At 56.9% G+C, this 19,221-nt stretch overlaps 1 protein-coding gene across 1 annotated transcript in view; it reads left to right on the forward strand.

Moving 5' to 3' along the window:
- Nfatc2 (nuclear factor of activated T cells 2) overlaps positions 1-19,221 on the forward strand; it is a 113,671-nt gene that overhangs the window by 76,063 nt on the left and 18,387 nt on the right. The window contains exons 7-9 of the mRNA XM_026390988.2: positions 4,389-4,444; positions 4,839-4,965; positions 7,166-7,855. Coding sequence (XP_026246773.1) covers positions 4,389-4,444; positions 4,839-4,965; positions 7,166-7,855 — 873 coding nt within the window. The remainder of the gene's footprint in view (positions 1-4,388; positions 4,445-4,838; positions 4,966-7,165; positions 7,856-19,221) is intronic.

Genomic DNA, 19,221 nt, shown 5'->3' on the forward strand with positions numbered 1-19,221 from the left:
TCACTTAGTACTTATTGAGCAACTATTACAGACCAGACACTCTTACTGGGACAAGGCAGAGGATGAAGTAGGTGTGGCCCTGCTCTTGGGGCTTGGGACTTGAAGTGAGAAGAGATGCCGACCTGGAGGTAGCTCAAATAACGTCGGAGAGTGGGAGAGGAGCAGAAGATGAGAGGTGGCTGCCAGGGGACCCTGCTGAGGGAGGGAACAGACAGGGCATGAGGGTCAGGAGAAGAGCGGGGGGCAGTGTGGTGTGGTCTGGGGCGTGGAGACGGAGCAGGCTGGCTCTGGAGGGTAGGGCAGGCCCAGTGGCTGAAGCCAAGCTGGGTGTGGGGTGGCGTCCCCATCCCAGCAGAGGTGAGCAGCCCAAGTCCTCTTCTCTCTGGAGTCCTCTCGGTCTGGACACCCCTCAAGGGCAGGTAGGCCAGCAGCGTCCTCCGGGCCCCACAGCCTGCTGAACGGGAGCAGCTTCCTGTGCTAGTGGTCCACATCTGGCCTCCACGCAGCCTGGGCCCCACAGAGTCCTGGAGACGAGCAGGTGAGCAGGTGGCGCAGTCTGTACGGTGCGCTCGGCACCAAATGAGAAAATGCAGACGAAGCTGCCCACAGTCCCCCGCACTCCTGCATCCGTGGTGGCTGCCCACAGTCCCCCGCGCTCCTGCATCCGTGGTGGCTGCCCACAGTCCCCCGCGCTCCTGCATCCGTGGTGGCTGCCCACAGTCCCCCGCGCTCCTGCATCCGTGGTGGCTGCCCACAGTCCCCCGCGCTCCTGCATCCGTGGTGGCTGCCCACAGTCCCCCGCGCTCCTGCATCCGTGGTGGCTGCCCACAGTCCCCCGCGCTCCTGCATCCGTGGTGGCCCAGGCCTGAGCACCGGCCTGGGGCACATCAGCCAGTGACATGAGGGGCGTGTTTCCAGGTCAGAGTGTGGCTCTCCTTACTCTCCGGGCTGCCCAGCATCCTGACACCTCGTGGGCTTGGTGGCCCTTCCTACTTGCAGGTGGCTGTCGTGAACTCAGCAGGCCCCTGTCAGCAAAGACTTTCTGTGGCCACTTTTTATATTTGTAAGGAAGAATGTGAGGCATCGAAACAAACGAAAAACTTCGATCCTCACCGGAGCACGCGGGTCAGGAGGGCCACCAACTCTCTTCTCCTCGAGGGGACCCACGGGACACACCGGGTTCTAAAGTAACCATGGCGGCACAGACCACACGGCGGGGCCTGGGGGGGCGTGTCCTGTGCTGTGTGCCCCTGCGCACTGTCCAGTTCCGACTCCAGACTCCTGGATCTCGGCGGTGCCAGCTTCACCATTTTTGCCTATGAACAAACTCAGACCTAAGAGGTGTGCACCCTGAGGGCCACACAGGCCGTACATGGTGACAGGAGGACTTGACCTGGACACAGTGGCTTTGGGCTGAGTGTTTATTTTGCCTCTGGTGCATGAGCATGGGGTGGGCCTGCCCTGGACGTGTACACCAGCAGGCTTGGGGGGGGGGTGCAGCCAGGAAGTTGGCCTTGGGACCTTCTGTAGACCACCCAGTTCCCTCAGTGACAGTCCCTTGAGCTGTGTCTTCCTCGCTGTGTAAATCTAAATGGAGAAGGAGGTGATGTCAGCTTTCACTTCCTGCTGGGGACCTGTGTGCTCGTGCAAGGCACGGCCAGCGGGGTCGCGCCTCTGAGCTTCTGACCCTAAAGGTGCGAAAGAAAGAAGTTAGCCCCCCGCTTCTCAGGCCTCCAGGTACCCCCACATCTCTCATGCCTGTGACCCCTCACGCTTTCTCTTAACGTCAAGTTAATGGTGTAAAAGACCCATTTTTGAAAGCAAAGAAAGTCGAGCGCCTGACAGGACAGATGCTGCCTCTTTGCAGGTTCCTTCCTGGGGACAGAGGTGCTGGAAGGTGCAGCCAGAGGACGTTTGCTGGACTCTGGTTCAAGGATGCTTGTTCATTCCAGTCGTAGCACGTGGCGGAAAGTATGCGAAAGAGCTATTGAGAAGTCAGTGTAGGAATAACCTGGTGCCACCGGTCATAATTGTCGCCCTCACCAACATGCTGGACATCTTGCTGCATCCTCATGAGGACCCTATGAGGCCTAGGGATGTGAGATCCTCATAGTTTGGATTAAAGGCAGAGAGAGGTCTAGTGTCTTATCCCAGGTCACACAGCTAGTTGGAGGAATCAGGGATCTGAAGCCAGCTCTAATGTTCCAAAGTTGAGGGAGCCCAGGAGTAAAGAGGACTGAGGTGACATGGAGGGGAATTGTCCCGGCTGCAGGGGGTGCTCGGGGTTACAGTCAGCATGTGGCAGAGAACACTGGGGTGGCAGGGACTCCTCCTGCACCCTGGGGCTGCTTTTCCCCTCTCAGACCTGCTGGGCCAGGGGAGCCCTCAGGGTGTGGTGGCCCGTCCTTTGCCATGGGCTCTCCTGGGGCTGAGCTCTGTGGAGGGTTCAGGGGCCCTGCTTCCCTCCCAGGCATGAGCTCCTGAAGACGGGCCTCCCCCACCCGGGAACCGTACTCCGTGTAGAACCAGCCAAGTTCTGGTGGCGGCAGAGCTCAGCCTGGCCGGCGAGCGCTGGGCGAGGGCCACGAGCAGACACTGACCATTGCTTCCTCTGTGAACGTCTGACCTGACCTCTGGCCCAGGGCTCGCTTTGCGGTCAGCGCAGGAGGACACTCTTTTGGAAGGGGACCCATCTGAGTCGCCGCACTCCTGGTGGTCACCTCTCTTGAGAGGGGTCACGCGGCTCTGTTGGGTGGCCTTTGACCCGTCTGTGACGTGGAAACGAGGATTGAGATCTTTGCTCATGGAAGGACCAAGCCCTGAGGACCTCTGTTCAGCCGCCTTGATGTCCAGCTGTGTGTCCTTTCCTGCTTCCCTCTGCGCAGTGTCTGGTGTTGGGACTTCCTCTCGGGCCCCTCAGCAGCCCGTGGAGCTGCCGACTCTCTGGGATACTCAATCACAAAGTATCTCCCTGCAGCGTGGTGCAGAGACTGCCTGGGGGTACCTTGTCCGTCCGCAGGGACCTCGTGCCGTAGTTAGATGGGCACGTTCCTTTGCTGAGGCCGGGGATGGGACCCAGCGCCTCTGCAGGCTCAGCTTGGCTCCTGGCTCCTCCTTTTTTGATTTCTCAGGGACTTCATCTGACAGCCCAAGGCCGCAGACCTGGTTGTCACAGAGGTCTCCAGCTTGTCCACTGCTTCTTCTTTGCAAGATCTTCCAGGTGGCGCCTACCTTCCTAGCAACCTCTTTGTGTTAATGGTGGGGTGGTGGTGGGCCATTCCGGTAGGTTCCAACAATGCTTGCAGCCCAGATTTCTCAGGTTGAGCTTTAGAGCTGAGACCACGTGGGTCCAGGTCTGAACTGTCACGGAAGATGCTATCGGCCATGCTCAAGGAAGGGACGGACGGGGGCTCTGTGGTCAGATGTCAGGGTGGGCCACCCACTGCAGCCCATCTAGGGGTTCCTCTGCAGGTGAGCCTGGGGGAGTCCTGTAGTCAAGAGACCCATCTGACTTTGACTCAGCGTTTTCCAAATACTCATTAGCTTGTAGAAGTTTCCCCATCTCGTAAAACCCTTTCATATCCTTCAGAGTCCATGTCCCACAAACACCCTGGAAACGCCGGTGGAAATGATTTGTTTCAGCTGAAAACTGCCCAGTGGCCAATGTAGGTGGTCAGCGAGAGAAGCCTGTGATCTGCAAACGCAGAGTTGTGTTTGGCCCAACTTTTTGGCCCCAAACTGGGGAACCAGTGCTCGGCTCCCGGGAAGGAGAATTCACTGTTGAGCAAAACCTCCTCCGTCGGTGTCGTGACTCACACTGTGAGATCCGGGCTCTCTGTTGCCGGAAAGGTGTGGGGTGGGCTCCTGCGTCTCCACGCACCCTGGTGACTCAGGAGCCGGGACCCCGTGGAGGTCACTGGGTTCCCTCCGAGGCCAGAATGTCTAAATCACCTGGTTCTCAGACAATGGAGAAGGCACATCTGGGGCGGTCAGGGATCCATAATGAGGCCCCAGGGACACTCTTGGCATTTGCAGGACCTTTTGGAAATAGCCTTTGGTTGAACAAAGCATGTCATCAAGTATGATACATAACAATACTTTTTTTTTTTTTTTTTTTTTTACTTGAAAGAGAAGTCACTTTCGGATACAGAGGAAAAGTGAAGGATGTAGAATTCTGAGCAATGTCTAATTTTTTCCTGTTTTCTGTGGTCAACACGCCTTGCACTTGGAAAAGAGTCATCCTCGTAGGGAGGTGTGCACGTAGGCACGTGCACACACAGCACACCTTACTGAAAAACTTGTCCCAAGGTGACCCTGGGGGGGTGGGTTTGGGCCTGAGCCTTGGTTTCTGGTAGTTTCTTCAGAGTCTGTTGCTTTCTGCTTTCCAGATGGGCAGCAGGTCTGGGAGATGGAAGCCTCCGTGGATAAAGACAAGAGCCAGCCCGTAAGCCTGGGGTGCGGACTTCAGGTGGCAGGGGGTCCCGAGCCCCCGCCCTGCTTCCTATCTCTCTTCTGTTTCCTTGTCCCCTCCCTCCCTCCTTCCTCCGCCGCGTCTCCCACTGTGGCGGATCTGGCAGGCACTCAGTAAGTACATGTCGAACCTGCGTGAGTCCAGTCTCTATGGGGCCAGGCCCCCTGGTTTGAGCGGTGGGGTCTTAATAGACGCCGGTGCAGCCTCTTCCCTGGCCACGGCTGAAAGGCTCAGCTCCCCTTCAGTCGGATTTCACCTGTCAGCGCAGGGTGCCCGGCCGTGAGGTGGGCTGGCTGAATGCCCCTGGGGTCTTGGTGGGAGTGCGGACCCTGCTGCAGTTGAGTCCATGACGACCCCTTCCTTCCAGAACATGCTTTTTGTCGAGATCCCCGAGTATCGGAACAAGCACATCCGCACCTCCGTGAAGGTGAACTTCTACGTCATCAATGGGAAAAGAAAACGAAGCCAGCCTCAGCACTTCACCTACCACCCAGGTGAGGAGCTCCCGGACTCCTGTTCTGGTGGAGGCAGCACAGTCTGGAGGCACGGGACTCGGGACTCCTGTGGTCTGCCTCCAGCTGCGCTCCCTGGGGCCAGGGACTCAACGTTTCTGAGGCTCAGCTTTCTCATTGGTCAGATGGCCACGTCCTCATAAGAATTATGAAAACCAAATGCACATCAGACACTTGGCGCAGGGCAGGATAGGCTGGTGTCAATGATATCAGCTATTGTTATTTTCCCTTGGGTGGGGGAGGGAGAAGGCCATGAGTAGATGGGTATGAGGGGTTGATAAGCAGATGGCTGCTGTCACTGTCTTGGATGTGACCCTTCTAGAGGTCAGAAGTGGGCATGCCCTAAGGCTGCAGACCCTGGGTGGATGTGCAGTGGGTAGGCTCCCGGCGGCCAGTGGTGCTCCTGGGTGGATAACCAGGCCCCGAGCTCTCAGCTCCAGATGCACATGTTCCCAAGAAAGGTGATGACTGCCATCTGTCATTCATTCATTCATTTGTCCCCAAAGTATTTGAGCATGGGGACTGTAGACATGACACAGGAGTGGGACGGATGAACCCCGCCAACCTGAACTGACCCTGGGGCGGGGGGCTGCTAATAGAGAAGGCTGATGTGATTGGCACATTGGTGATAACAAGGCTGCAGAAGAGCTGGTCAGGAACAGCCAGGAAAGTGGGATTTGAAGTGAAAACATTCGTCTTCAAGCTCTTCTGGGGAATAGGCTAGAAATTTCCCAGAGAAGGACCTGCCGGACGCTTTCCCAGAGTGGAAGCCCGTAACCCAGGACCTGCGTCACCCAGGGCATCAGTCCTGTCTTCGGCCAGTCTGAGATCTTTCAGCCAAGGGGACACCTGGTCCTGGTGAGCTTGGCTTTGGAGGCATGTGTCCCTGCAAGGACACCCTGTCCCAGGACTGACGTCACACGTGGTCAGGAGTAGCGGTCAGATGACCAGACCACGTGGGCACCATTGGGTAGGCTCTGGGCTTCAGCTCAACCATTCCTTTCAATGTAGAGGGTGTCAGTTACCTTTTGTGGGGTGGTCTCAAATATTTGAGGCCACAAGGCGTCCCTGGGCCCGGCCTCCCTGGGCCCGGCCTCCGTGCTTACTCTTTTGGCTGAGCAGGGTTGAATGAGCCCTCTGGCCCCTGGCTGGGCCAGGGACCCAGATGCTGGCCTTCAGATGGCCTCTGGAGAAGTGACTTTGGTGGTTGGGTTGGCCCTGCTGTCCCACTCACCCCCTCCTCTAACCCTGGTGCTCCGGAGGCCACCTCAGGCCCGTCCTGCCACTAGTTCCTTTACTCCAGTGACAGGAAAAGCGGTTCCTGCACTTGGGGCCCCGGGGAAGGACCGTTGCTAGTGACTCGTGCCAGGCAGCGGTGACTCTGTGGGTAGTGGTGGTCATCGTGGCACTAATGGCAAGGTAGCAGCGGCAATGGCGGACTCCTCGCACCTTCTGCAGGCCAGTCGCTGGGCTCCGTGGCAGGTACCCAGGTCTCCGTCTCCCACCAGCCCCACTGAGCAGCTGGGATGTCTTCCACCAGGAACAGGTGGGGAATCCGAGGCCTGCTCTTGCTCCCTAAAGCACTACAGAGGGGAAGAGGGTGAGGGCTGCTCTCTGGTCATGCCCTCCTCCGGGCAATATCCGAGTGCCCATTAAACAGCTGTTTTTGGGGGCCCGGAGACCCAGCACTGGACGAAACAGATAGAAGCCTTCCCCGGGACAAGCTGGTGTTCTGGAGGAGGGTGGTCCGATCATCAGGCACCTAAGACAGGGACAGTACAGCAGATGGTGACATGTGGTAAGAAGGAAGACCGGGACAGGGGCAGGAGCTGCTGCCAGGGTCAGGAGGGTAGGGAAGGTTCGGTCTTCAAATGACGTCTTGAGAAATGGTGCTGTTTCTCAAGAAGCTGGACTGTGACTGTCCCAGGCCTGAGTCAGACCTTCCAGCCGCCTTTCCAGTTTGGAAAGACCTCTCACCTGAGATCATGGCACCATGAAGTGTCCACCTTGAGAGAACGGATTGCCCAGGGAGCCTTTCACCCCAGGGTAGTCAGTGGCAGAGCCCAGCCCTGGGATCCACCACGGGGACTGCCAACGCCTGTCCCCAGCCTCTGTCCGCTTGTCCTGGGGACACATCCGCAGCTCACTGCGGTGCTGAAGCACGTGCTTTCTCTCCTTGCAGTCCCGGCCATCAAGACGGAGCCCACCGATGAGTATGACCCCTCTCTGATCTGCAGCCCCGCCCCCGGGGGCCTGGGGAGCCCGTCTTATTACCCACAGCACCCGATGGTGGCCGAGTCCCCCTCCTGCCTCGTGGCCACCATGGCTCCCTGCCAGCAGTTCCGCTCAGGGCTCTCGTCCCCTGATGCCCGCTACCAACAGCAGAACCCAGCGGCCGTTCTCTACCAGCGGAGCAAGAGCCTGAGCCCCAGCCTGCTGAGCTACCAGCAGCCCACCCTCATGGCCGCACCCCTGTCCCTCGCGGACGCCCACCGCTCCGTGCTGGTGCATGCCGGCTCCCCGGGGCAGAGCTCGGCCCTGCTCCACCCCTCCCCGGCCAGCCAGCAGGCCCCGCCGGTGATCCACTACTCGCCCACCAACCAGCCGCTGCGCTGCGGGGGCCACCAGGAGTTCCAGCACATCATGTACTGCGAGAACTTCCCGCCAGGCGCTGCCCGGCCCGGCCCACCTCCCGTCAGTCAAGGGCAGAGGCTGAGCCCGGGCTCCTACCCCACCGTCATCCAGCAGCAGAATGCCACCAGCCAAAGAGCCGCCAAAAACGGACCCCCAGTCAGTGACCAAAAGGAAGTATTACCTGCGGGAGTGACCATTAAACAGGAGCAGAACTTGGACCAGGCCTACTTGGACGATGGTAAGAAGCTCTGCTTCCCCATTGCCGGTCGGGAAGGGCCCCGGCAGCTGCCCCAGAAGCCCACTGGGGGCCCAGGTGTAGACGCTTCGGGCCTCAGTGTCCGCCCTTAGTGAAGGGGCTTGTAGAAGATGACCTGTGAGGCCGTGTGACGGTCATCTCCCAGCAGGAGCTGGGGTGGTGACTGCTTCAGACGCCCCCTCCAGCCACCCCAGTAGAGAAAGCCAACAAGAGCAGTTCTGGTCACCGGAGTGTCCCTTAAGGTCACGAACTGGGTCCCTTTAACTGCTCCCACCCTCTTTCCAATTGCCAGATTTAGATTGAGGACAGGAAAAACAGAAAGGAAAGAAAGCTAACCTCCTTTTGTTCCTATAGAGAGAAATCCCACTTTCTAGCTGGTCTTTGTGTGTGGGGGGGAGGTGGGGAGAAGGCAGGAGCGGCCATTGAAAGGGGCTCTCAGAAGGCAGCCCGATGGGCAGGCTGCGGGCAGCCCTGCGCCATGTGTCGGGGGAACAGAGGCGCATTGATAGCGGGCGGCAGTGGCTTCCGTGGTGGAGTGGCGGCCGGGGGGTGCCTGGGCTGAGGCGGAGGTGCCAGGAGGCTTTGTGTGGGTCTGAAGGTGCCCGAGGTTGTTGGCAGGAGGCCAGGCCAGAGGCGCATCTGGTTGGGCCGGCTGTGATGTGACCTTGGTCTGGCTCTCAGGAAGGAGAGGCCAGTCCTGTTGGTGGGACTCACCTGAGATCAGCAAGGTGGGGCCGGGGCAAAGAAGATGGGGCAGGCAGAGCGGCCTTCCCTGGGGGGGGGGGACTTCGGGGGGGTGGAAGAAGCTAGGTGGTGGGCAGTTCCCAACAGGAGAGGAGATCCTGGCTGGCTGGCTGGCTGCCCCCCGCCCCTCCAGCCCCAAAGTGCATGTCACTGTTGGAAGAGCCCTTACCCAAAATGTGTGGGACCAGGGGTGTTTCAGGTTTTGGAATATTTGCCTAAGACCTTACCTGAATCCCAAAATCTGAAATCTGGAATAACTTAAAATTTCTGAGCATCATGTCAATGCTCAAAAAGTTTTGGGTTTCATAGCTTTTTGAATTTTCAGATTTATGGATATTTAACCTGAGCTTCAGAACCTCACTTGTTTAGGGAGATTAGGAGTAGGAAGCGAGGCAGAGAGCTTCAGAACAACGCCCGTGGGGAGAAGGACCAGGTGTGAAATTTCAGACTCTCCGGTGTTGACCCAGGAACTGTTGACTCCTTTACACGGTCCTGATGAGCCAGGTTAGCCGGGGGTTCTGTGACTTCTAGTAATTTCTATTAAAACTATCCACCAAAAAACGTCCTCCGGTCTCATCAAGCAAAGGCTCCTGGGCCGCCTACCACAGGGTCGCACCGCCCCATGAGCTTCACAGCTGCCCCCCAGGCTGCTGTGTTAATAATGGGTTTTCCGAGCCTGGGGAGTCAGGTGCAGCGGGCCGTAGGGACACCGTGCTCCCTCTGAGTGGGAACCCTGTGCCCAACCCATCCCTGGGCCGTCTGCAGCCCAAGAGCTGAGATCAGGTCTCCGTGCTTCCTCTAACGGGGGTTGCCAGAGTGGAGAAGGAAGTGGACGGATGCCCCTGGGAGTGGGCAGGATGCCCCGGGGACAGGTCTGGGACTGGGCCTCCCCATCTGCGCCTAGGGGACTGTGTTGGAGGCGAGGTGCTTTATGACTAGATGAGCTGCTGCGCAGGGCAGGAGCTTGCCCAGCGACAGTGGGCTCTGGTCTCCAGGGTGAGAAATGTGCTGGCCGCTTTCACACTGCCCCTCGCCCACATTGAAGAGGAACGGTGAGCACTTCTGTTAGGGACCTGCCATGTCCAGAGGCCATCAGGATGCCTCAGTAGGTGGGGATCCACAGATGGTTTGCACACATCATAGAGGAAGCCGCCGAGTGTGGAGACCTAGGGCCTCCCAGGGCACCCTCTGGACAGGGCAGCTTGCAGCGTGGGGCAGGCGTTGCGGGGGAGGAATCCATGGTTTTTGAAAGGTTGGGAGGACCTGAATTGAAGGTTTGTGTTTTTTTTAGAGAGACAGAATTTTTTTAATATTTATTTTTTAGTTTTCGGTGGACACAACATCTTTATTTGTATGTGGTGCTGAGGATCGAACCCAGTGCCCCGCGCATGCCAGGCGAGCGCGCTACCGCTTGAGCCACATCCCCAGCCCCAAAAGCAAGGTTTTGAAAAGTGCATTCTCCATGGGGCTTCTTGTCCTCTCAGTTCTCTGCCTTCGAGGTCCTGGGCCTGGGGGCGTGGGGAGTAGAAAGCATTCTCCAGGCTGGCCACAGGGCAGCAGGGGGTGCTGGGCGGTGAGTGCACCCCTGACCTGAACCCCCGGCTCTGTCTGGCCTGGCCTCATGTGCCCAGTGATGAGCCACGTCGTGGCCACTGGAAGGATGCAGGTGCAGCCTCCCGATGGCTGGGGCTTCAGCTCCCCCCCCACCGGGCGGCCTCCTGGCTGGGCATCCAGCGCACATTCCCAGATGTCCCTCTGCGAGGACGTGGGAGTCAGACTTCACGGTCTGCTGTTCTGTGTTTACTTGTGACAAGTAGACGGGTCACGTCTCCGTCTGGCTGGGGCAGGTCCCAGGCCTCGGCTCCTTCAACGTCCCTTTCCTGTGTGGGTGCAGGGTTCTCTCACGAGAGGCATCTGGCGCACGAGCCCAGGCCGCGTGGCGGCACAGTGTGCTCCAGGGTGGGGGCTTCTCGGATTTCCCTTAGGATTCTGCAAAAGTTGGCTTTCCTCAAAACCTGGGTGAGAGCCTGGCTTCTGTGTGCTGGGGGCCCCGGAGGGGTCTGCAGCTGGAGGAGGAAGGGGGCAGGCGGGCAGCAGAGAACAGGAGGCCTCCAGCTCTACACAGATGCACACGCTGAGCTGGAGGTGGGCCTGGCCTCTCCCCTGGGGTCCAGGAGCCCCAGCATTTGGCGCTGTCTCCCCACGCCTGGCCCAAGCTCCAGAGGGCCTCATGGGGCATCCTCCCGCCTGCTCACGGCCTCTTCCCAGTTGGCCTCCCTGCACACAGAGCTGTGTCTTGGACGCTCTGTTCTTCCTTGCAGCCCAGGACTCTGCTTCTGCTGCCCCCCCACCCACCCCCCCCCCCCCCCCGCAAAACACTTGCAAAACACTCTTGAAATAGCGAAGCGGGTGCTACTGCAGGGCCCCGTGCTGGACCCACCACCCACCCCGCACAGCCCCTTCCTCACCGATCTGTGGAAGCAGAGAACGTGCTCACTCCCACCTGTCTTCTCCCTGCTTTTGTCCCCTTCTGTGACATCTCCTGTCCCAAAGCCCCTGACGTACTCGGGGAGCACCCACAGCTCCTCAAAGTAGCTGGACCTGTGAGTCCCGCCCTTCCCCCCCCTGCTCTCCTCCCCAGCCTTAACCCTTCCTCCTTCCCTCTGTCCTGGGCCCTTGACCTCTCTCCTTACCTCGATGTCCACCGCCAACTCCTCTCCTCACCTCTAAGTACTAGCCAGCTGCCGCTTTATGCCAGGCACCCCCTGGGCCTCAGAGGCACACTGGTGGACAAATCAAGTGGCGTCCTTGTTCTCGTGGGCGTGTTTTTTGATAGGGTGGACATTAGTATATAAGGTGACAAACGAGGGACCTTCACACAGCAGTGCAGGCTTTGAGGGAGACCCAGCAGGTTGGGAGCTGGGGGGCGGCCGGCTGGGGGTCCCTGCAGAGCAGCTGAGCCGAAGGAGCAGGGGAGATGGAGCAAGGGCGTCAGGGAGGGAGGGAGCCGTGGTGGCAGAGGCCGCAGAGTTGGAGGCCACTCTGGTGGCCACTGAAAGATGGGGATAGCAGGGAGGCAGGAGAGCAGGCACCTGGTGCTCCCGGGCCCACAGGGGCTCAGTCCTCTCCCCGTCTGTGGGGTCTGTTCTTCAGTCTCATTTACTCGAGGTCAAGCTTGGCCCAAAACGTCCAATGGGAAATACATGGTCCATACGTTTTCTTAACCTAATGAGTAAGTTTGAAGTGACTCGTACCAGGGAGTGTGGTCACAGCGGCCGTGCTCGTTGCTGGCCGTCCTTGTGAGCCTGCCGCTGCGCCTGATGTGCAGTTGGGCTTTGCCACAGGTGCGAGGGTGCGGGGAGCCCTGGCACGCTGGGGACCTGTGCTCTCGGGGACCTGTGCTCTCATGTCCCCAGGCCGAGGGGGCTACTGCTCTGCGTTCGAGACGAACCGGCCCTGGAAGGCGAGTCCCAGAGCAGGAGGGTGACGTCCTGTGCAGCTGAGGGCCGTGTGTCCTCCACACACCTGGAGCTGCCCAGCGGGCACTTCCCTACAGTGGAGGGGACAGCTGTGCATTTAAATGCCCCCTCCCAGGTGAGCGGGAGATGCTGGGGAAAGTGCCCCAGACGTGACTCCCCGGGTGCCGTTGACGCCTCTGCTGAACTGGGCCTTCGGAGGTCACCAGGCCACCTCACCACCAATGCCACCACAGGCCTTGGGGTCACGGGTGCAGCCCAGCAGCCTCGAGACACAGCGTAGACTAGAGGACTGAGGGGGAGGCCTGCGGTCTCTGCTCAGGAGATCCTTGACCCCGTTCTAGAAACCTCCTCTGGAGAGAGGATGTGGTCTGCTACTCTCTGGGGCCGGTGGCCGGCGAGGACGGCACGTGCCGCGTGTGCGAGCGTGAGAGCTTTCGCTTGTGGAGGCGGCACCTAGGTCACCGCTCGTGGTCGACTCTGTTCCTCAGGACTTCGTGGAAGTCCTTGGAAATCCATGCCCAGATACACGGATTGAATGAACTTGAATATTTTGCTCTGTATTTAAATATCTAAACAACGGACATCCAGAAACCGGCAGTCCACTCTGCCTGGGTCACGGGTGGGCCACGCGACACTGTGCCTGCATCATGGCAGAATGTGGTTAGTGCCCCAGAAACCCACGTGTCCTTCTGTCCCCTCCACGAGGCGCCCACCCTCCCGCCTTCTAACCGCAGAGGTTCATTTTGTTTTGCAAACAAAAGCCACTCAGTGGGTCTCTTCTGTGTCTGGCTCCTGCGCTGTGAGTGTCCCTGTCCCTGGGTGCGGGGAGGTTCTTTGCTTCTCCTCTGGAGGATGATGCTGGGGAAGGGTCTCCCATGGTCTCTCCCTCCCCGACCCTGATAAACAGGGAAAAGCCCCAGAGGAAGAGGTGGCAAGCGCTCAGTAAAACGCTGTGCGTGTGCCCGAGCGGGGAGAGCGTGGCCAGGAGCGGAGCCCCCAGTTCTGCAGAGTGCTCGTCGCACATGTCCCCGGGGTGGCTGGGGTGGAGCGGAGCCTTCAAGTGCAGCGTCTATGTCTTCCGAGCGTGGTCCAGCCCCCACTTCTGGAGAACGTGTCTCTTCACCGGGGATCTGAGCACTGGACCCCAGGCGGGATGTCTGGGTGTCCCCTGCTGACCCTTGCCTGCCAGCCCTTGAGCCACCTTGGCCTCTGGCTGCAGAAGAAAACTGCTCAGGCTCGTCCGCTTGCAGAGTGCATTAAAGGTCAGAACTTGGAGCCACCGTCACGATCGGTGGCCTCAGTGGCCGTGGGAGCTGTGAACTTAGCAGGGTAATGGCAGCAGCCCCGCCGCCGGCAGGTTCCCGTGACGTCTTTTACAGTCCTGCGTTTCGTGGGCCCAGCTTCCTCTGGGCTCTTCCCTGTCCGGATAGACAGGGAAGAGCCCAGAGGAAGAGGTGGCGCGTGCTCAGGGCTGGTTCTCAGCGGCAGAGAAGCCGGTAGATGTTTTGTTCGCCTCGGGGAGAAACAGTCCCAAGCTGGCTCCGTGCAGGAAGGCCGGGCCGGAAAGCAGCTCTCCACCTGTGGCAGACCCTCGGCACCCCTGGAGAGCCAGGCTCGCCACCTGCTCGTGCAGGCCTCCATGGTGGGGGTGGCCGTGGGCTGCCAGGTGGCTCAGCCCGCGCGGCAGGGTGCACGGCCTGGTGGCCTGGCCCTGTGCGACTCTTTCCCGTTCGCTGGCACCCTCAGCTCCCCCTCGCGGCCTTCCCAGTGCTCAGTGCTCGCTCAGCACGTCTCTGTCAGACCTTTGGCTCTGCCACTGATGCCGTGACCTTGGGCAAGTCACTGGTAACCTTGTGCCTCCATTTTCCCGTCTGCAAAGTGGAGGGCATCCCATTCCTGCCCCTGGGGGTGTGCCAGGGAGGAGATCAGGTAGTGCTTCGCGCTGGCACAAAGGGAATCCCGGATGGACTTGAGCTGCTGATTTTGTTGGCTGTGAGCTTAATCGCCTTGACTTCTTGTAAAACTTGGCTCAAAAAATTTAAATATATCTTTTTTTTTTTTTTTTTTAGAGAGAGAGAGAATCTTTTAATATTTATTTTTTAGTTCTCGGCGGACACAACATCTTTGTTTGTATGTGGGGCTGAGGATCGAACCCGGGCCGCACGCATGCCAGGCGAGCACGCTACCCCTTGAGCCACATCCCCAGCCCCCCAAAATTTAAATATATCTTAAGGGAGAAAATACGGGCTGCTGTCGTCTCTGGTGAGGGGATGCCCCGCTCAGGCCCTGTCTCGAGGTGGGGAGGTGGGAGTGGCAGCAATCCCAGGCAGGGAGAGACTCAGGGTGTGTGAGGGTGCCCATAGGTGAGTGCCTGCTGTGGCGCCCTGGTGCAGCGCAGATGGGTGGCAGAGGGGCCACGGGTGTCCTGTGAGAAGGCCCTTCACCCAAGCCTGGCAGTGCCAGTGCGTGAGAAACGGGCGAGAATGAGCGAGGCGCACCCTCCAGAGGGCAGGAAGCGGGAAGGAACCAGGGGATGAAAAGCGCTTTATAACTGGCCCTGCTTTGTTCAGTAGGTCAGGGGCGCTCTCCGGGCCACGCGATGCCCATGGCAAGCCTGGGACAAAGCGGCTCCTGTGTTGGGGCCTGCAGAGCCCATGGAGGGCCTGGCGCCTCGTGGGCTCTGCTCAGGCGGGGTCTCCTATGCTGACTGAGGGGCCAACCTGGGGTCTCTGTTCAGATGAGCACCACCCCAGGTGGCTGGCTGCCTGATGAGGGCACCTGGGTGTCATCACTCGGGGCTGTGTGGCATGCCCGGAGTTCCCAGAAACCACCAGCACCAAGTTTAATTCACATTACTCCCCTGTCCAGGGCACCAACCAAGTTGTAGGACCCTGCTGAGCACCATTTTTTATTTTGTTCATTCAAATATGCATTAAGGGGGCCTGGGGACACAGCTCAGCTGGTAGAGGGCTTGCCTCACATGCACAAGGCCCTGGGTTCGATCTCCATCACCACCAAAAAAAAAAAAAAAGAAAGAAAACTTCCCAGGCCTCTTTCAAATATGCCTTAAGAATATGTTCTGTATGTTTTGTTGGAAGGATATAAAATGATATAAAAAGATTGCAGTAGAAGTCTTATTCTCTTTTCTCCCCTGTCCTCTGATTCCAGTTTTCCTCTAGCCTCTAGAACATCATTTCTCAGCCTGGTGCCATCGCACAGGCCTGTCATTCCAGCATCTGGGGAGGCTGAGACAGGAGGATTTCAAGTTCAAGGCCAGCCTCAGCAACTTTGCAAGGACTTGTCTCAAAATGTAAAAATAGCTGGGGGGGATAGCTGAGTGGCAAAGGACCTTGGGTTCAATCCCTAGCACCGCAAACAAACAAAACAAGCAGAACCCAACCGTTTTTTCTCAACCTCTTTTAATTATCATCCTCTCCTCTTTAAGAAACCTTTTAGATGATTATCCCTGACCACCATCCCAGTGAAATGCAGTATTCATAAACTGGCTTTGTGTCTGCTTGTGGCTAGCTCTTTGCAGGGCCACCAAGCCCTGAAATAGGTAAGATATTTTAGACCCCCCACCCCCAAAAAACCAACTTTTATACCACTGGGGGCTGTACCACTCACCTTGGGAATGCATGTTCTAGGGAGTCTTGATGTAATCACCATCAGATAGATGCAAATATATATTTTTATTTCCAACTTTCTTCCTCAAAAGGTAGCAAAATATACACACAGGAAGTGGAAACTTCCATTTTGCTTGCGGTCCCCAACAGCGGGGACAGATTGTCTTGGGTGCCCGTCACACAGCCGTGGGCCACAGGGCCGGTCCTTATCCATTCTGCCTGTGCAGGTAGCAGGGGTAGAACTGGGCTTTGAGGTTGACTCTGCCTGAATCTTCTCATCCCATCAGGCTGCTGCTTGCTAACTTATCAGCCATAGCCTCATTAGAAAGTTCCAGAGTCCAGAAAACTCAGCTCGCCTTCGACGAGCTCACAGAATTGCCAAGGGTTGCTATTTGAAGATCACTAAATGTGTGCCTGGCAGGTCTGAGTCTCTCTCCTGAGAGAATAAACACCTGTGGTACCTGTCCCCAGCGATCTTCATTTTGCCCCTTGAAGCCCCCTCTGCTCCTTCTGAGGACCTCATGTTTGTAACTGGGCCACTTCACCACCCTTTCCCCAACGCAGCGCGCTCTGCTCTGTGCACTTACATAAGAGTTACTTCCAGCTGCCTCCAGGCCCCAGAGTGCTCAGCCTCTTTCTGAAATTCTGCAAAGCAGATGTTTCCAAAGGAATGTGGGCCTGCATCGGGAGGTCAGATGCCCCCAAACCGCAAGAAAGTCCATTCCCAGACTTGCTGTCCTCTGAGCCCACATTCCGGAGCAGCATCTGACCCACAAAGAGCAGACGGCTCTCAACACAGAGGACCACGACAGGCAACCCAGCATCGGCGGAGGGCCTCAGTCATCCACCCAAACCAGCACTTTTCACTATGAGTCATTTGTGCCCCATTTAGCATCCTCCTCCAAACGAGGCTGCTCTCTTGCAATAACAAGTGAGTCTCCCTGTGATGAGCAAGGTGCTCAGCTCAGCAAGAGTCACAGCTCAACCTTGACAAAACTTCTAAAGGCCTTCCCTGCACTTTCACTCCTGTTAGAGTGCAGAAGACTCACCGCCCCACTCAGTGGGTGGGCGCCAGACCCTCCCTCCCTCCCTATTGAGGCTGCGAATCAGGGCCGTTATTCTGAACATCATTGCATGCAAGACTACAGGTTGTGAGGACTTATCACTTATCTCCGGCCACTGCCCAAAATAATCCACAATTTTTTCATATTAAAAAGAAAGTCTAGCCAGGCATGCTGGTGCATGCCTGTAAGCCCAGCAGCTCAGGAGGCTGAGGCAGGAGGATTGCAAGTTCAAAGCCAGCCTCAGCAACTCAGTGAGGTCCTCAGCAATTTAGCAAAACCCTGTCTCAAAATCAAAAATAAGAAAGGGCTGGTTGATGTGGCTCAGTGGTCAAGTGCCCCTGGGTTTAATCTCTGGTACCAAAAAAGAAGAAAAAAAAAAGTATATATGTAAAAGCTCCCAAATCAGTTCTAACTGTCATCTTTTTCTTCTGCAGAAAAATAGAACTTGAAAGCAGCTAAGCCATTGGAAGCTGTGAATTACATGGCTTACAGTCCATCAATCCTTATTTTATATACTGGATATTTTCTGTACTCCCTACTTGCTCCCCCACTCGTGAATCTGTTTTGGGTAAATGGCAAAGCTTTGTTTTTCTGGGGATGGGGGACTCAGATTTAAAAAGCCCTCTCTCCTGCCGTAGCTGTAGCTTTTCTCCATTCCACAGAATTGAGATCCGGTTGCATTCTGTTCTCTCGGGGCCTTCAGGTGAGGTTCTGGACTCTTCTTGCCATGGATTTATTCAGCTTTATCGTTGGACCAATTTCCTTTTACTTTCCACCCTTCCAGGAAAAAAAAAAAAAGCCTGGGCTCCATGGTTGGGGAATGAGGAAACCATTTATTTGGCTTTCCCCCATCGCATTTTTGACACTTCTTTAATTTTTTATTGATCAAGTTGAGACTGTTTATAGGGGATGCTGGGGCCTGTTTTGCCCATCCAGCAGGTCAAGAATCTTCCTCCAGGTGAAGTCAGAGACTCCGCATGACCTGCTGGAAGGAGTCCGCTCTGGTCCTCAGCAGTGAATCCTGCCACTTTCACAGTTGGGGATGACATCTGTCTTGTCCCTCTAAGCTGCTAGGAAACCAGATCTCTGGGCCAGGCAACCCAAGCGGAGCGTCCCCTGGTCCGGTTACCGTGAGCTCTAGTGCCCCAACTTGGTTTTACGACAGGGTTGTCTGTGGCAAGCAGTTTGGACCACAGTCCCAGGCATTCTGCAAACCCACAGATGGGTTCCATCTGAAGCCTGTTAGTTCCACTATCCCAGGAAAGCGGAGAGGACGCTCCCTGGCTGTGAATTTCCAAAGCTCTGGACAAAGTGGAGGTTTCGTTGCATAACCCTCCGACGAGGAGGTGCCTTTGAAATACCCTGCAGCCGGTTCTTATAGATTTCTGGAAGTTGAGGGTGTCATTTGAATTCCCAATTTTATTGAAGGCCTAAAAAAGAATTGACCCAAAGTTGACAAAAGCTCCCTCTCCACTCCCTACAGATGGATTGAGTTGTGGTCGGCTTGCGCGCTGGGGAAGGGGCGGCCGGCTGGTGTTCCACGGCTGCATTTAGCCAGTAGATATTATGTTTGGCCCACCCACACAGGATTTAAAAAAATATTTGGATTAAATGCCAACGTTTAAAAACCAGGGGTTTACACATAAAAATACAGATGTCCAGCTCCCCTTGGAAATCCAAGGATCTGCCCACCTTGGGCCCATATTCTGCATGGCAGCTACCTGTGGCCAGGCTGGTCCCGAGCAGAGCCACCTTTAGATGGAGCATAGGCTGACCTTGTCCACAGTCCCCACCACTCCCCCTCACCTCCTGCTGGCGGATGGTCTGACACACTGTCCCGAGGTCCTCTTATTCTTGATTGGCCTGACTTGGTCAAGGGTTCCACCTGGACCCCTGTTATAGAAATGTCTAACACGGGGCCTGCACGTGTCGGGCTTGAAAGTCTTCTTTCCTTCCTCTTCCTTGTAGCAGCAGAGGATAATTTTTAAATGGGCTTTAAAATTTTCTTTCCATAAAGTATTTTGAATCTATATAAATAGAATGGCACAGAGCACCCTCGCGGGCCCACCCCGCAGCTGCAGCGGTTATCAACCCATGACCAATCTGATTTCTTCTCCACTTCAGCTCTCTCCCAGCTCAGGGCACAGTGACAGTTGGAAGCAAACCTAGATGTCGTATCATTTTGTCTGTAAATAATCAGTACGTTTCCCTCCAAGAAAAGCCCTCTGAAAATGTAGACCGGCACCACACCTGGGCGTCAGGAATTCTTCCTTCATATCATGAGATAGCTGATGGTCCAACAGCTTGTCTCGTACATCAGAAAGTCTTTCTTCTTTGTTCTTATTATTCTACCGTTTGTTTGTATCGGGAGTCAGCCGAGGCAGGAGAATGTCCTAGCGGTTAAGCCAGTCTTAAGCCAGGGGTTCCTCCTCTAG

Source organism: Urocitellus parryii, chromosome 6, assembly GCF_045843805.1.
Source record: "Urocitellus parryii isolate mUroPar1 chromosome 6, mUroPar1.hap1, whole genome shotgun sequence".
In the NCBI taxonomy this organism is placed as follows: Eukaryota; Metazoa; Chordata; class Mammalia; order Rodentia; family Sciuridae; genus Urocitellus; species Urocitellus parryii.